General features: G+C 46.6%; 1 protein-coding gene across 1 annotated transcript in view; it reads left to right on the top strand.

The window, feature by feature from the left end:
• Nucleotides 1-1735: 1735 nt before the first annotated feature.
• Nucleotides 1736-18692, top strand: part of TSPAN6 (tetraspanin 6) — a 39173-nt gene continuing 22216 nt past the window's right edge. Inside the window, exons 1-2 of the mRNA XM_068249240.1 lie at nt 1736-1834; nt 18532-18606. Coding sequence (XP_068105341.1) covers nt 1823-1834; nt 18532-18606 — 87 coding nt within the window. The 5' untranslated portion in view covers nt 1736-1822. The remainder of the gene's footprint in view (nt 1835-18531; nt 18607-18692) is intronic.

Genomic DNA, 18692 nt, shown 5'->3' on the forward strand with positions numbered 1-18692 from the left:
GTATGAGGATTACGGGCGGGGTTATCAGGTGAGATAGTGGCCCGATCATAGTTCACCCGCAGCAGCGATTGGCAGCTGCCCGGTTTGGCACAGATGCCGGGACTGAGCAGTTTTTCCTAATACTGGTGCGGTCAGAGCGGGTCATGTGACTCTATCTCTTCTGCTACATGTGACTACGTGACATCATGCTGCTAACTGATGTGTTCTCATTTTTATTGTCCTGTTTGTTTGCGGTGACATTTCCAGTCATGCCACAAAGATTACCCTCCTTGTTTGAATGGTGTCATCGGTCAGCCCAGCCTCTGGCATCCTACATGTGTACAAACCTATATATTCTCCTGGCCACACCCACTGGTCTTGTCCAAAGGGGCTTTGGGAACGTGCACACAGTCCATGTGACCAGCTAAAGTCATTACAGTTCTCCAGCAAGCCCATCTGTGGCAGCCTGCCATTCACTTGTCTTTTGCAGGAGGGATTATTTGTCACTAACCCCTTCTGTAGGGAAGAGTGTGTGTGTGTGTGAGGACAGTTAGTGACATGACTATGTACTCTGTAATGTGCTGCAGAAGATGTCAGTGCTATATAAATACATAATAATAATAATATGGTAGGACATTAGACTATGACTATGGTAGGATTAGAGTGTGAGCTCCTCTGAGGACAGTCAGTGACAGGACTATGTACTCTGTACAGTGCTGCAGAAGATGTCAGTGCTATATAAATACATAATAATAATATGGTAGGACATTAGACTATGACTATGGTGGGATTAGATTGTGAGCTCCTCTGAGGACAGTCAGGGACATGACTATGTACTCTGTAATGTGCTGCAGAAGATGTCATTGCTATATAAATACATAATAATAATAATAATATGGTAGGACATTAGACTATGACTATGGTAGGATTAGATTGTGAGCTCCTCTGAGGACAGTCAGTGACATGACTATGTACTCTGTAATGTGCTGCAGAAGATGTTAGTGCTATATAAATACATAATAATAATAATATGGTAGGACATTAGACTATAACTATGGTAGGATTAGACTGTGAGCTCCTCTGAGGACAGCCAGTGACATGACTATGTACTCTGTAATGTACTGCAGAAGATATCAGTGCTATATAAATACATAATAATAATATAATATGGTAGGACATTAGACTATGACTGTGTAGGATTAGATTGTGAGCTCCTCTGAGGACAGTCAGTGAAATGACTGTACTCTGTAATGTGCTGCAGAAGATGTCAGTGCTATATAAATGCATAATAATAAATGTGGCTGAGGTTTGACAAGTGCCTGTCCTCTGTACTGCTCCCTCCTCATGCTGCTCCTCTGTACTGCTCCCTTATGCTGCTCCCTCTTCATGCTGCTCCTCTGTGCTGCTCCCTCTTCATGCTGCTCCTCTGTGCTGCTCCCTCTTCATGCTGTTCCTCTGTACTGCTCTCTCATGCTGCTCCCTCTTCATGCTGCTCCTCTGTGCTGCTCCCTAATGCTGCTCCTCTGTACTGTTCCCTCTTCACGCTGCTCCTCTGTACTGTTCCCTCTTCACGCTGCTCCTCTGTACTGTTCCCTCATCGTGCTGCTCCTCTGTACTGCTCCCTCTTCATGCAGCTCCTCTCATCGTTCCCCTCTTGTCTCCACAGATTACAGGAGTCATACTGCTCACAGTGGGCGTTTGGGGGAAGGTCGGATTGGAGGTGTACTTCTCGCTTCTTAATGAAAATACCACCAATGTGCCGTACGTTCTGATTGGCACCGGGGCTGTCATCATCCTGCTGGGGACCTTCGGCTGCTTCGCCACCTGTCGGGCTAGCACATGGATGCTGAAACTGGTAAGAGGAGCTTACAATCCACATGTGTCTGTCATGGGGGAAGGGAAGTCTGTGGCTCTGTGCCCTGCATTTGTCCTCCTCCAGGTACAGGCAAGTGACTGTTGGTTCCCCTGAAACGTTTGTCCTGTTTCTGTCATTACAAGGCTGATTTTCAGATAAATATGTTTGGTTGTTATGGGCAACAAGCATAAACGCTGAGCTCTCAGGATGTTCTAGGTGCCCACCAGTCCTGCCACCCATATAACACCTGACCAATGGGTGCCACATAGTGAGGCAGGACTTCCTGGATCGCAATGTATCTGCAGAGAGGTTCCACCAATAAATCACCAACGTTTACCGGTAACTCTGCAAATAAACCTGAAACTCTGCATTCCTGCAATGTGTGTCTCACTAGCCAAAGGTGACGAACTGAACATAGAATGTGCCTCTGTATGAGCTCGGGTCCTACTATAACTATACCCAATCTGCAATAATACTGATCATTATTCTGATACAGGCTGTTACTGTGTGCCTGTACTGATAGTAAACTAGCTGCAGTGTGTGCTGATCTCTGCTACCTCCAGTATGTACAGTATAAGCTGTTACTCTATGCCTGTACTGATAGTAAACTAGCTGCAGCGTGTGCTGATCCCTGCTGCCTCCAGTATGTACAGTAGAGCTGTTACTGTGTGCCTGTACTGCTAGTAGACTAGCTGCAGTGTGTGCTGATCTCTGCTACCTCCAGTATGTGCAGTATAAGGTGTTACTCTGTGCCTGTACTGATAGTAAACTAGCTGCAGCATGTGCTGATCTCTGCTGCCTCCAGTATGTACAGTATAAGCTGTTACTCTGCCTGTACTTATGGTAAACTAGCTGCAGCGTGTGCTGATCTCTGCTGCCTCCAATATGTACAGTATAAGCTGTTACTCTCTGCCTGTACTGATAGTAAACTAGCTGCAGTGTGTGCTGACCTCTGCTGCCTGCAGTATGTACAGTATAAGCTGTTACTGTGTGCCTGTACTGATAGTAAACTAGCTGCAGTGTGTGCTGATCCCTGCTACTCCCAGTATGTACAGTATAAGCTGTCACTCTGTGCCTGTACTGATGATATACTAGCTGCAGTGTGTGCTGATCTCTGCTGCCCCCAGTATGTACAGTATAAGCTGTTACTAGAGTTCGGCCGAACCTCCGATTTTAGGTTCGCGAACTTCCGCGAAAGGTTCTAGTTCGCGAACCGCAATAGACTTCAATCCTCCACCCTCCTACCCCTCCACCCTCCACCCTCCTACCCCTCCACCCTCCTGCCCTTCTACCGGAGGGAGGATGGTCTCTTCTGCCAGGGAATTATACTATTTTAAAAACCAGTATACATCATACCATAGCTGGGAATCGAACCCAGATCTCACTGTGTGGTGGGCACATCACCCTAAGCACTGTACCACTACAGAAGTAAGTGAAGCTAGCCTAAAATTTAACATTTATGCTCAATGCAATAGAACCATTAGGTTGCTTAAAGGAGAACTGTAGTGAGAGGTATATGGAGGCTGCCATATTGATTTCCTTTTAAGCTATACCAGTTGCCTGGCAGCCCTGCTGATCTATTTGGCTGCAGTAGTGTGAATCACACCAGAAACAAGCATGCAGCTAATCTTGTCAGATCTTACAAAAATGTCAAACACCAGATCTGCTGCATGCTTGTTCAGGGTCTAGGGCTAAAAGTATTGGAGGCAGAGGATCTGCAGGATAGCCAGGTAACTGGTATTGCTTAAAAGGAAATCAATATGGTAGCCTCCATATACCTTTCACTACAGTTCTCCTTTAAAGGGAACCTTAACTGAGAGTGATATGGCTGTTTCCTGTAAACAATACCAGTTGCCTGGCAGTCCAGCTGATCTTTGTGACTGCAATAGTGGCTGAATCACACCCTGAAACAAGCATGCAGCTAATCCAGTCTGACTTCAGTCAGAGCACGTGATCTGCATGCTTGTTCAGGGGCTGTGGCTAAAAGTATTAGAGACACAGGATCAGCAGGCGATTCAGGTAACTGGTATTATTTTAAAAGGAAAAATCTTCTCCTTCTCCGTTTAGGTTCCCTTTAAGGATTTGTAGCATAAAAGCCAACTCACATTGGCTGGGATTTGAACCTGGGTCTCACTGTGTGGTGGGCAAGCACACTAACCACTATACCAACTGAAGCTGGCCTGAAATTGCTGGCCTAAAATTTACTATTTATGCTCAATACAAGAGAAAAAGTAGACAAGACAAATAACATTTATATCACACTTTTCTCCTGGCGGACTCAAAGCGCCAGAGCTGCAGCCACTAGGGCATGCTCTATAGGCAGTAGCAGTGTTAGGAAGACTTGCCTAAGGTCTCCTACTGAATAGGTGCTGGCTTACTGAACAGACAGAGGTGAGATTTGAACTCTGGTCTCCTTTGTCAGAGGCAGCGCCCTTATCCATTACACCATGCAGCCACTGCTTACAGATATGTAGCCAGACATGGCCTTCTCTTTTGTGTTATTTGTCTTGTCTAGGGTAGAAGGGTAGAAGGGGTGGAGGGTTGGAAGGTGGAGGGTGGAATTAAAATCTCCCTAGCAGAGTGTGTACCAGCTGTCCCATAATTAATTAGTGTAGGCAGACAACTGAGTAAAATGGTATAAAGGACCTAGCTTGAAGGGAGGGTGGGCGGGTTCTCGAGCAGTGTTTGACAATAACATGGCTGCTGACAGTGATATGGAGGGTCAAAATTTTGCTCTAATAGCGCATTATGGGCGAATCGAACTTCCGCAAAAAGTTCGCCTGATGCAGGCGAACGCGAACCCCCAAAGTTCGCCTGGAACCGTTTGCAGGCGAACCGTTCGGCCCAACTCTAGCTGTTACTCTGTGCATGTACTGATAGTAAACTAGCTGCAGTGTGTGCTGATCTCTTCTACCTCCAGTATGTACAGTATAAGTTGTTACTCTGTGCCTGTACTGATAGTAAACTAGCTGTAGCGTGTGCTGATCTCTGCTACCCCAAGTATGTACAGTATAAGCTGTTACTCTGTGCCTGTACTGATAGTAACCTAACTGCAGTGTGTGCTGATCTCTGCTGCCTCCAGTATGTACAGTATAAGCCTGTACTGATAGTAAACTAGCTGCAGCATGTGCTGATCTCTGCTACCTCCAGTATGTACAGTATAAGCTGTCACTCTGTGCCTGTACTGATAGTAAACTAGCTGCAGCGTGTGCTGATCTCTGCTGCCTCCAGTATGTACAGTATAAGCTGTTACTCTGTGCCTGTACTGATAGTAAACTAGCTGCAGCGTGTGCTGATCTCTGCTGCCTCCAGTATGTACAGTATAAGCTGTCCCTCTGTGCCTGTACTGATAGTAACTAGCTGCAGTGTGTGCTGATCTCTGCTGCCTCCAGTATGTACAGTATAAGCTGTCACTCTGTGCCTGTACTGATAGTAAACTAGCTGCAGTGTGTGCTGATCCCTGCTGCCTCCAGTATGTACAGTATAAGCTGTCACTCTGTGCCTGTACTACTCTGTGCCTGTACTGATAGTAAACTAGCTGCAGTGTGTGCTGATCTCTGCTACCTCCAGTATGTACAGTATAAGCTGTCACTCTGTGCCTGTACTGATAGTAAACTAGCTGCAGTGTGTGCTGATCTCTGCTCTTCCCAGTATGTACAGTATAAGCCGTTACTCTGTGCCTGTACTGATAGTAAACTAGCTGCAGTGTGTGCTGATCTCTGCTGCCTCCAGTATGTACAGTATAAGCTGTTACTCTGTGCCTGTACTGATAGTAAACTAGCTGCAGTGTGTGCTGATCCCTGCTGCCTCCAGTATGTACAGTATAAGCTGTTACTCTGTGCCTGTACTGATAGTAAACTAGCTGCAGTGTGTGCTGATCCCTGCTGCTTCCAGTATGTGCAGTATAAGACATAAAGGTGTTCTACAAAGGTGACACTTTACAAAAGCAAATAATGATGGGTAGTCACAAGACTGGGTGCATGTACAGCAACCACGGTCACTACAGTATGGAGCTCGGGGATGGCAGACCACGTGGAGGGGAAGCAGAGGCTCGGCTTGCCTGTGGAGCTCTACTATTTCAGGTCCGCGTGGGGTGGAGGCACTCCTGTGACTGCGCTGCGGGCTGATCCGTGAGGGCAGCGGCTGTTGGTCTCCGGATGTCGGCTTGGTTGGGGCTGACGGCCGTATTCCCTTGTGCGGATGCTGGGTCCCGGACGTGTGCTGGATCGAGGACAAAAGCGGCAGGTCCAAGGTACCGATCTGACTGGGAGCAGATTTTATAGTATGGAGCTGCTGCTAGATGGCCCCAGGTCTAGTGTGCAGCGGGAAATCGCGTGGTCATCTCACTTCAGGAAGCAGGAGTGTGGTGACTGGCCAGCCGGTTGCAAACACTAGTCTGTCCAAGTAGCTAGAGTGGCTAGTTAAAAAGTAGTTTAAAAGTAGTTTAAAGTAGTACTGAACTGTTGCCTGGAGCCATTGTGTCCGTGGCTGCCTCTTACGGCGCCATCTTGTGAGTACCCGCAGGCTGTCCCTCACCATCACCGGCCAGGTGGCCACCGCCGAGTTGTACCGTTGCCACTAGGGACCACCTGCAAACTGCTCTCCAACACTGCCTGCCCGAGTTATCCAGCCTCCTTCGCCTGCTCTCTCTGCTCCTCCTGACGTACCCGCGTCCTCCAGCGTGGTGGACAAAGTCTCTCTGGGCACCTCCACACACGTGGCCCACTGAGGCCTAACTCTCTACCTAGGATCAGCTGGGACTGGAAGCTGCACAGCAGAATTACACCGCAGCACAGATCTGTCCTGCTATCCTCTGCTTCTACACAGCTAGCGCAGCACAGTTCAGCACTGGCCATCCTCTGTCCTGCCATCCTCTGCTTCCAGACCATGCTTCTACATCTGGGTGAGTGTTGCTGATTCTTCTCAGAACAATGTGCTTCCTAGGGACTGTGTAAGTCACTCCATAGCCATATCATATCAATCGACACAGTATAGCTGTCTACACTAAGCCTGTTCTGTATAAGTACTCTAAGGATACTACCAAGAACCTGTGATATACTGTGATATGTGACTGTAATATCTGATGCCCTGTATTGCCCCACAACAGCTTTATGCCTGTGTATACTACTGTTTTGCCTGTGTATACTACTGTTGCTGTGCACCATGTCTAGCCCAACCCCCCCCCCCCCCCATGTACTGTCACCCTCACCAGAGCTGAGCTTTTAAAATGGGAGACCAAGGCCCAGGTATTGCCCCTGTGGGACATGGTCTGGACCCACATTGAAAAGTGGCAGTGTAGCGGCAGACACAGGCCTAGAGGTAGGAGAGCGGGTGCTCAAGTAAGACTCAAAAGGAAGGGTCTGAGGTCACCCATCCCAGCCATCCTGCTAGCAAACGTTCGCTCCCTCCCGAACAAGCTAGACGAGCTACTACTACTACTTGGCAGCAAACCCTCCCTCGAAGGCAACTCACCAGTACTCTGCTTTACAGAGACATGGCTAAATAACAACATTCCGGACAACTCCCTCAACCTACCGGGCTTCAACCTTTTCTGTGCAGACCGTGACCACTCTCTCTCAGGGAAAAGAAAGGGTGGAGGAATCTGCTTTTACATCAACGCCACCTGGTGCTCCAACACCTCCATCCTGCACAAATGCTGCTCCCCAGATGTTGAGTTCCTACTCAACTGCAGGCCTCAGTACTCGCCCAGGGAGTTCACCTCCTATGTCCTTGCAGGCGTCTATATCCCCCCGGATGCGGACATCAAGAAAGCCCTAGGTACACTCAGCGACTCCATATCCCTGTGGGAAACATCCCTTCCGGACTCCCTCTTCATTATCCTAGGTGATTTCAACAGTGCAAACCTTCGCCAGGAGCTCCCCCGATATAAGCAACACATTACCTGCGCCACCAGGAATCAAAATACCCTGGACCATTGCTATACGGTTCTCAAGGATGCGTACAAGGCCACTTGCCGGGCTGCCCTAGGTAACTCTGACCACTGCCTAATTCACTTGATCCCCACCTACAGAAGGCTCCTCGAAACCTCCAAGCCAACTGTCAGGACTGTTAAGAAGTGGACAGAGGAGGCTAAGGGTCAACTACAAGCCTGCTTTGACAGCACAGACTGGTCAGCCCTGGAGGCTCCCTGCCTAGACGAATTGACGGAGAACGTCACCTCCTACATCAGCTTTTGCGAGGAGTCATGCATCCCGACGACGACCATCAGAGTTTTCCCAAACAACAAACCCTGGTTTAACGGCAGGCTACGCCAACTTCGGAGGATCAAAGAGGAGGCACACAAATCCGGAAACCCAGGGGAGTTCAGGGAGGCCAGGAACACCTTGAATCGCGAGCTGAAGGCAGCCAAGAGAGACTACTCAAACAAACTGAGACTGAATCTCCAGTCCAACAACCCGCGGGAGGTGTGGAGAGGTCTCAGGGCAGCCACTAACTTCAAGCCACCTCGCCAGCACACACTTCCAAGCATCGCGCTAGCCGAGGAGCTCAACAAGTTCTATTGCAGGTTTGAGCATCAACCCACCCACACCGTGGACCCAGCACTCACTCCCCCATCCGGGGATCTTCTTCCCACCTTATCTCCCCATGCTGTCATCCCCCCAATGGCACCGGTAATAGTACGGGAGTCTGATGTACTATGGCACCTCCAGAAGCTCAACACCAGAAAGGCTTCTGGCCCGGACAGCATATCCCCATCCTGCCTGAAAACCTGTGCAAGCAAGCTAGCCCCAATCCTCACCGCCATCTTCAGCAAATCCCTATCGATGGGCAACGTTCCTTCCTGCTTCAAACAAGCCAACATCATCCCAGTCCCCAAGAAGCCAGGAGTCACAGACCTAATTACAGACCTGTTGCCCTAACCCCAGTCATTATGAAGACCTTCGAAAGACTGGTTCTCTCACATCTGAAGGGCCACACCGCCACCATGATGGATCCCCTGCAGTTTGCATACAGGGCCAATCGGTCGGTGGAGGATGCCATAAATATCAGTCTTGCGCTCATCACAGAACATCTAGATAATCCCAACACCTACGCCAGGATCCTGCTTCTAGACTTCAGCTCCGCGTTCAACACCATATGCCCATACATTCTGCATGACAACCTAGCACGACTAGGTGTTGACCCCATGAGAGGATCATCGGGTCCCCCCTGCCCCCCCTGGACCTCCTCCACTCATCTAGAATGAGGTCCAGGGCCAACAGAATTACTCAGGACTCCTCCCACCCTGGCTGCCGCTTCTTCGACAACCTCCCGCTAGGCCGCCGCTATAGGACCATTCTCACCAAAACCGCCAGGCACAGAAATACCTTCTTCCCTCAGGCGGTCCTCCTACTCAACTCAAGCTCTCTCCCAAAGGGCACTGTCTAATCTTCCATAGCTGCCCAGCGGATGAAAACATGCCTATAGGCGGGCCCCTGCCAGCTTATTTTACAGAATGTGTATGTCTATTTTACAGCAGCTCGTCTATCTGCACTATGAACCGTGTTGTAGTTAAATTGTTATTGCTGTTTTTGTATCTATTATCTATACCATGTTATTGTTATCATATTGGCACTACATTCTAGTTAAATGTGGTCATTGTTGTTTCTTAGCTACTATCTGTACCCGTTGATGCTACTAATTTGCACTACCATGCACTTTGCCAATTGCCATGTGTCCAAAAAATAATTCCAGGTGCGGCATCTGTTGTACTTGGCGAATAAAGCTGATTCCGATTCTGATCCCTCAACTGACAAAATCTTGTCCCAGGAATATTGTCTCCAGAACCCCAGACATGAAAACCATCTCCACACCTCTGCCAGAAGCTTCGAGGGAGAGGGGCTGATCCTCATGTCTGCCTCTCTCCACCCAGCTTCTAGAATCCTGCAAGTCTCATTTTTTTCACATTTCATGGTTTTCAAGCTACTAGGAAGATGCTAACTGGACCATTTTACAGGAGTGAATAAGGCCGAGCTGACACACATTCTGGGAAGTTCCCAGGCGGATCTGACGCCCGGACCCTGAGGAAGAAACGTTCTCAGGCGTACTTCAGTTTACCCTCCAGTGGGGAGCGTAGCGCTAAGGGGGCTTTGCACGGCATAGGAGTCCCCCAGTATAAGTCAAATAGGTGTAGGGGCTCCAGTACAATGTAGGGAGCAATAGGGGAGCTAGTGTATTCCCCGCTTTACTCACCGAGCCTCTGTCCAGTGATGGCTGCCATGACGTCACTCCCGTATTCCAGGCCTGACCAGCGTCATGACGTCATTCCCGTATTCCAGGCCTGACCAGCGTCATGACGCCATTCCCGTATTCCGGGATTGACCAGCATCATTACATCATTCCCGTATTCCGGGCCTGACCAGCGTCATGACGTCACTCCCGTATTCCGGGACTGACCAGCGTCATGTCACTCCCGTATTCCGGGACTGGCCAGCGTCACGACGTCACTCCCGTATTCCGGGACTGAGCAGCGTCATGTCACTCCCGAATTCCGGGACTGAGCAGCGTCATGACGTCACTCCCGTATTCCGGGACTGAGCAGCGTCATGACGTCACTCCCATTTTCCGGGACTGAGCAGCGTCATGTCACTCCCGTATTCCGGGACTGAGCAGCGTCATTACATCATTCCCGTATTCCGGGCCTGAGCAGCGTCATGACGTCATTCCCGTATTCCAGGCCTGAGCAGCGTCATGTCACTCCCGTATTCCGGGACTGAGCAGCGTCATTACATCATTCCCGGATTCCGGGACTGAGCAGCGTCATGTCACTCCCGGATTCCGGGACTGAGCAGCGTCATGTCACTCCCTGATTCCGGGACTGAGCAGCGTCATGACGTCACACCCGTATTCCGGGACTGAGCAGCGTCATGACGTCACTCCCGTATTCCGGGACTGAGCAGCGCCATGACGTCACTCCCGGATTCCGGGACTGACCAGCGTCATTACATCATTCCCGGATTCCGGGACTGACCAGCGTCATGACGTCACTCCCGTATTCCGGGACTGAGCAGCGTCATGACGTCACCAGGGCTGTGGAGTCGGAGTAATTTTGGGTGCCTGGAGTCGGAGAAAAATGCACCGAGTCCTAATAAATTTAAACAGTAATTAAAATAGAAAATATGATAATGTTCTATTTCTCAGATAGTCATCATAAATAATTCATACATACAGTAATCGCTGTGCTTAGTCCACAAAAATGAAAAAAACGAATCAAAATGAGTTACTTGTGCTGCTTCAATAAAGCAGTCGCCGTATTTTTAAGGTCAGATATACATATCTGATTGTGACTGTATATACAGTATGATGTGTACACAGGAATCTCTTGTAAGAATAAAGCCTGATGTGTAGCCGTATCACTAATAGAGATGGTCAATGAGATGGAAATAATTCTGCATTGATGCTGATTTATGCAAATGTATGCACTACCTTTGCTCATGAAATCAAATAATTTGATATGTTGTTAAAATTTGGTTTGGTGACTACGAATTAAAGGGTACCTGAGAAGGGTGAAAAGAAAAGTTGTATACATACCTGGGGCTTCCTCCAGCCCCCTTTAGGCTAATCAGTCCTTCGCTGTCCACCTCCACCACCTGGATCTTCTGCTATGAGTCCTGGTAATTGAGCCAGTCAGCGCAGTCCGCACGCATGCCACTTCCACAGCCAGGAACGTTCTGCACCTACGTAATCCCTCCCCTCGTGGGATATTGTGAAGAGAACGTTGAGAGACGCAAGACCCAACACTCTGGATGAGCTTAAAGTGGACCCAAACTAAAAATTAGTGTTGCTTGCGAATTTTCGCCAAAGTCATTTTCGCATCAAAAATCCCATTTTCGATTTCGCCGAATTTTTTGCGAAAATAAGTACTATTTTCGCTTCAAAAGGCGAAATTTCGCCTGAATATTTTCGCATTAATTTTCGCCTAAAGTCCGTTTTTTTTCGCGTTAAATATTTAAGCCCCCTTACAAGCTAGAATCACCAAATTTGCATGGTATATTAAGGAGATATGTGGGTACAAGAGGAAAACTTTTGCAAAAAGACCTTATAGTTTTTGAGAAAATCGATTTTAAAGTTTCAAAGAAAAAAAGTTTACATTTAAATGCAGTAAATGACAGTTACTGTAGCAAACCTAGCGGTAGTGTAAATTTACTAATATCAAAAGAAAGGGCCAAGTGCAAAGGGCCAAGTGTCAAATGCAAATTGCAATGTGCCAAGTGCCAAGTGCAAAGGGCCAAGTGCCAGCGCAAAGGGCCAAGTGCCAGCTGCCAGCGCAAAGGGCCAAGTGCCAGCGCAAAGGGCCAAGTGCCAACGCAAAGGGCCAAGTGCCAACGCAAAGGGCCAAGTTCAAGTGCAAAGGGCCAAGTTCAAGTGCAAAGGGCCAAATGCAAAGGGCTAAGTGCAAAGGGCCAAATGCAAAGGGCTAAGTGCAAAGGGCCAAATGCAAAGGGCTAAGTGCAAAGGGCCATGCAAAGTGCCTAGTGCAAAGTGTCAAGTGCAAAGTGTCAAATGCAAAGTGCAAAGTGTCAAATGCAAAGTGCAAAGTGTCAAGTGCAAAGTGTCAAGTGCAAAGTGTCAAGTGCAAAGTGTCAAGTGCAAAGTGTCAAGTGCAAAGTGTCAAGTGCAAAGTGTCAAGTGCAAAGTGTCAAGTGCAAAGTGTCAAGTGCAAAGTGTCAAGTGCAAAGTGTCAAGTGCAAAGTGTCAAGTGCAAAGTGTCAAGTGCAAAGTGTCAAGTGCAAAGTGTCAAGTGCAACGTGTCAAGTGCAACGTGTCAAGTGCAAAGTGTCAAGTGCAAAGTGTCAAGTGCAAAGTGTCAAGTGCAAAGTGTCAAGTGCAACGTGTCAAGTGCAACGTGTCAAGTGCAACGTGTCAAGTGCAACGTGTCAAGTGCAACGTGTCAAGTGCAAAGTGTCAAGTGCAAAGTGTCAAGTGCAAAGTGTCAAGTGCAAAGTGTCAAGTGCAAAGTGTCAAGTGCAAAGTGTCAAGTGCAAAGTGTCAAGTGCAAAGTGTCAAGTGCAAAGTGTCAAGTGCAAAGTGTCAAGTGCAAAGTGTCAAGTGCAAAGTGTCAAGTGCAAAGTGTCAAGTGCAAAGTGTCAAGTGCAAAGTGTCAAGTGCAAAGTGTCAAGTGCAAAGTGTCAAGTGCAAAGTGTCAAGTGCAAAGTGTCAAGTGCAAAGTGTCAAGTGCAAAGTGTCAAGTGCAAAGTGTCAAGTGCAAAGTGTCAAGTGCAAAGTGTCAAGTGCAAAGTGTCAAGTGCAAAGTGTCAAGTGCAAAGTGTCAAGTGCAAAGTGTCAAGTGCAAAGTGTCAAGTGCAAAGTGTCAAGTGCAAAGTGTCAAGTGCAAAGTGTCAAGTGCAAAGTGTCAAGTGCAAAGTGTCAAGTGCAAAGTGTCAAGTGCAAAGTGTCAAGTGCAAAGTGTCAAGTGCAAAGTGCCAAGTGCACTTTGCATTTGACACTTGGCACTTGACACTTGACACTTGGCACTTGACACTTGGCACTTGGCACTTGGCACTTGACACTTGGCACTTGACACTTGGCACTTGACACTTGGCACTTGGCACTTGGCACTTGGCACTTGGCACTTGGCACTTGGCACTTGGCACTTGGCACTTGGCACTTGACACTTGACACTTGACACTTGGCACTTGACACTTGGCACTTGGCACTTGGCACTTGGCACTTGACACTTGACACTTGGCACTTGACACTTGACACTTAGCCCATGGCACTTGGCCCTTTCATTTGATATTAGTAAATTTACACTACCGCTAGGTTTGCTACAGTAACTGTCATTTACTGCATTTAAATGTATACTTTTTTCCTTTTAAACTTTAAAATCGATTTTCTCAAAAACTATAAGGTCTTTTTGCAAAATTGTTTTTTCCTCTTGTACCCACATATCTCCTTAATTTGGTGATTCTAGCTTGTAAGGGGCCTTAGATATTTAACGCGAAAAAAACGGACTTTAGGCGAAAATTAATGCGAAAATATTCGGCGAATTTTTGCCTTTCAAAACGAAAATAGTAATTTATTTTCGCGAAAATTCGGCGAAAAGAATATTTGCATTTTCGCTCATCACTGCTAAAAATACAAGATTACAGAAATAAAATCTATTTTCTAAATTATAATAATAAATAGCAGCCTTTTTTCAGCTGCATGATGACAAATATAAAATATTTTACATTTATTGGAGGAACCCCTCCCTTCCTTTCATATTGCCGGGACAGAATCCGGCAGACTGGTGGAGTAGGTGGTGTCCGGCAAAGGAGGAATTGCTAATGGCTGCCGCCTGTATAACCCTAGTTATGAAAAGAGAAGGGTGAAAAGCATGCACTGAAATGCTCATAGGCATGAAGAAGTGTTTATTTATCTTTGTATGTGTCAGAGGGGTGTAACTAAATATTTTGAATTAAAAAAATGTTTGGTTTGGGTCCGCTTTAAGGCCACTATCGAAGCATCCTGGGCCTCCATAACACCTGAGCAGTGCCACAGGCTGATTGCCTCCATACCACGCCGCATTGAAGCAGTCATTTCTGCAAAAGGATTCCCGACCAAGTGCTGAGTGCATAACTGAACATAATTATTTGAAGGTTGACTTTTTTTTGTTTTAAAAACACTTTTCTTTTATTGGTCGGATGAAATATGCTAATTTTTTGAGATAGGAAATTTGGGTTTTCATGAGCTGTATGCCAAAATCATCAATATTAAAACAATAAAAGGCTTGAACTACTTCAGTTGTGTGTATTTGAATCTAAAATATATGAAAGTCTTATGTTTATCAGTACATTACAGAAAATAATGAACTTTATCACAATATGCTAATATTTGGAGAAGATCCTGTATATTTATGTATGGGAGTTTAAAAAAACACAAATAAGATGCGCGCTCCTGGAGCTACTTTCTACACATTAACTTATGGTGCGCCCTCACGCAATCCGATGATACAGATTAGTCCACAGTCCAAACATACAATAGTGAGTAGTGCTCAGAGCCTCTCTTTGAGAAAAAGGTACTGGAACCCACTATACATTGACAGACCAATATCAAAACCTCTTTGGCCTCGATTCATAAAGCATTACCTCATGCGGTAATGCTGAAAACAGCAGACTTTACCGACCACTTAGCAAAATGTCAATTCATAAAGGCTGTTACCGCATGAAAAGCTGACATTACCTACCAGGGAGATAAATTACCGACTTGGCTGCAGTTACCGACAACACATGTCAGTAAATTGTCAGCAAATGTCAATTCATAAAGCCTTCAACAAGCGGTAAGCCTGGCGGTAGTTACCGACACCTCTGGTGAGGCGATAACAAGTTACCGACAGCTCTGACAGCTCTGATTAATGCAAAGTGCAGAGAGCCGAAGTCTGTTTGAGTCATCAGTGGAGAGAGCCAGAGAGCCCTCTGTGTGAGTCATTTGAGCAGGCAGGGAAAGACTGTGTGACTCATCTGTCTGAGTCATCAGTGGAGAGAGCTCTGTGTGAGTCATTGGAGCAGGCAGGGAAAGACTGTGTGAGTCATCTGTCTGAGTCATCAGTGGGGAGAGCCAGAGAGCCATCTGTGTGAGTCATTTGAGCAGGCAGTGAAAGACTATGTGAGTCATCTGTCTGAGTCATTTGTGCAGAGAGCCCTCTGTGCGATTCATTTCTGCAGGGCAAAGAGAGAATGGAGACACTGCTCTACTCTACCGCTCAATGGGCTGCGGTAATTTACCGACCTCCAAGGGCAGCTGAGGAAATCTTTATGAATCAGCACACAGACCAGGAAAATACCGAGTGCGGTATTTTCCCGACAAGATTTTTTTATCGCACTGCTGTTTGTGAATCGAGGCCATTATGTCAAGGTGCGGATATCCAGGTTCCTCTTCGCTTTATTCTCATAGGGCCAACACAACATATGTAGAAAAAGAAACAAAAGAGACCAATAGCATAATTCCGTTAGAGTATTACAATCCACCACCTCATATATACTATGGCTGAATAGGCCGTGAGATTAGGATTACTGCAACACCACTAGTGAGCACCCTGCCATTCCCCCACAATATCCGCACTCAGCCAGCAGTCCTCCACAATTCTCCGGAGGTTGGATTAATCACTTTGGGGGTAACTCCAACAAGACCAGTTCACCTCGTCCTTCTATAAAAAGAGGAGACTTGATCAAGAGCGTTTTTCTGTGTTACAGATGGGTCCCGGGTGACCTCCCACACAACTGCCGCTCGAAATCCCTGTGTCTTCCTCCTATTGCACTACACACCAGCAGCGTCCGACGAAGCTCCGCCCCATATGGGAGTTTGACAACCCTGCCATTACCAGTGTAAGAATGGCTGCAGTTTATATTTTTCCAGTGGAACTTGTTTTTGGCTCCTCCCACTTTTTGTAAACTGGACACACAGTCACTGCTTAAAGCTAATGGGAACCGGTGTCAAAAAAAGAAAGTCAGATACTGACCTAAGGAGAGGGAAGGCTTGGTCCCTGCGGCGGCGGAGGGAAGTCCCCGCGGCGGCGGATTTGACCGGAGGATCCAACGGGCACCAGGAGAGGAGTGGGAAGGTTCATTAGGACTCGGAGTCTTCCTTCTCCTTAGAGGAGTATCTGACTTTTTTTTTTACTGGGGTTACATTAGCTTTAATGACCAAGTTTATGAGCTGTGGGGTCCATGGCATCAATAAGTTGCATTTTACCATTAAAATTAAACAAATCTGATTGGCTGTTTGTGGCCTGCCCCCTTTTCAGAATTTAAACCCCAGTCTCCCAGTGACTGACTGTACCAGATTTGAGACCTCTGCCATTAAGGGTGTAAGAATGGCAGCAATGTAAATATTATTGAAAATCAATAGGTGAATTTTGATTGGCTGTTGTAGGCTCCACCCACATTTCTGAATATTCATCCCAGTCAGTGGCCAATTGTGTAAAGTTTGGGAACCCTGCCATGTAAAAAATGAAGTTGTTGGCACCGCCCGCTTTTTCTAACCTTGACATACAGTCACTCAATCATCAAGTTTATCAGCTTTGGGTTCCTTGGTATCAATACTTTGTATATTCCCATTGAAAAATAAACAAATCTGATTGGCTGTTTGTGCCTCTGCCCAATCACCCAGTGACCAACTGTACCAGGTTTGAGGCATCTGCTATTAAAGGGGCCCTACAGCAAAAAAAATTAAAATTTAAAATATGTGCAAACATATACAAATAAGAAGTACGTTTTGTCCAGAGTAAAATGAGCCATAAATTACTTTTCTCCTATGTTGTTGTCACTTACAGTAGGTAGTAGAAATCTGACAGAAGTGACAGGTTTTGGGCTAGTCCATCTCTTCATAGGGGATTCTTAGCAAGGCTTTTATTCTTGATAAATCTATTCCCTAAAAAAGATCTAAACAATGATGCTGGCCAGCTTCCCTGCTTCCTACACAGTTTTTTGGCAGTTGGACAGAGCAACTGCCATTCACTAAGTGCTTTTGAAAAATAAATCCCTGAGAATCCCCTATGAAGAGATGGACTAGCCCAAAACCTGTCACTTTTGTCAGATTTATACTACCTACTGTAAGTGACAGCAACATAGGAGAAAAGTAATTTATGGCTCATTTTACTCTGGACAAAAGTTACTTCGTATTTGTATATGTTTGCACATATATTAAATTTTACAATTTTTCGCTGTAGTGCCCCTTTCACAGTATAAGAATGGTAGCAGCTTAAATATTTCCTTTGAAAATCAAAAGGTGAATTTTTATTGGCTGTTGTAGGCTCCACCCACCTTCCAAAATCTTAATCTCATTTACCCAGTGACTAACTGTGCAAAGTTTGAGAACTCTGCCATTAATGGTGTAAGAATGGCTGCAGTTTATATTTTCCCAGTAAAATTTGTTTTTGGCTCCGCCCACTTTTTGTAACCTTGACACACAGTCACTCAATGACCAAGTTTGTGAGCTTTCAGGTTCCTGGCATCAAAAATGTGTGAATGGAAGCAGTTTACCCACCAAGAAAGTCTGATTGGCTGTTTGTGGCCCCACCCCTTTAGTGAATTTGGACCCCAGTTACCCAAAGACCGACTGTAGCAAGTTTGAAGCCTCTGCCATAAACGGTGCAAAAATGGCAGCAGTTTAAATGTTCCCCTTGAAAATCAATAGGTGAATTTTGATTGGCTGTTGTAGGCTCCACCCACTTTCTTGAATCTTAATCCCATTCACCCAGTGACCAGGTGTGCCAAGTTTGAAAACCCTGCGATTAACAGTCTAAGAATGGCTGCAGTTTACATTTTCCCATGTAAAATGAACGGCTGAAATTTGATTGGCTGTTTTATGCTCCGCCCACTTTTCCAGGATTTGTAGCCGCGGTCACCAAGTGACCAACTGTGCCAAGTGTGGGGACTCTGGCTTGATTACTGTGAGAATGGCAGCCTTTTACATTTTTTTTCATTGACATGAATGGGTGAAATCTGATTGGCTGTTTGTAGCTCCGCCCAGGTGTGCAGGTGGGCCGCGAGACCCCCAGAACCTATCATCCCAGGTAGTAAGGGATCTGTATACCAAGTTTCATTCAAATCGGTCAAGGCGTTTTCGACACGCACACACCGCACACACACACTTTATTTTTATAATGACAATCCCGCTTTAAATATGTGTAGACAATTTGCATAATTGTGCATCAGCTCTGAATAATTAGCATGTCATTGGTATATGTGTGATGATGTCCCGCTCTCTTCTTGCAGTACGCCATGTTCCTGTCTCTCATCTTCCTGATAGAGCTCATCGCAGCCATCGTAGGCCTGGTGTTCAGACATGAGGTAAGCTCCGCCTCCACTCTTCTGATGGGAGTTCCCAGCTCCACCTACTTACTGCAGCCTAGACGACTCTCCTCACACTGACTCGC

Source organism: Hyperolius riggenbachi, chromosome 8 (genome assembly GCF_040937935.1).
Source record: "Hyperolius riggenbachi isolate aHypRig1 chromosome 8, aHypRig1.pri, whole genome shotgun sequence".
Lineage (NCBI taxonomy): Eukaryota > Metazoa > Chordata > Amphibia > Anura > Hyperoliidae > Hyperolius > Hyperolius riggenbachi.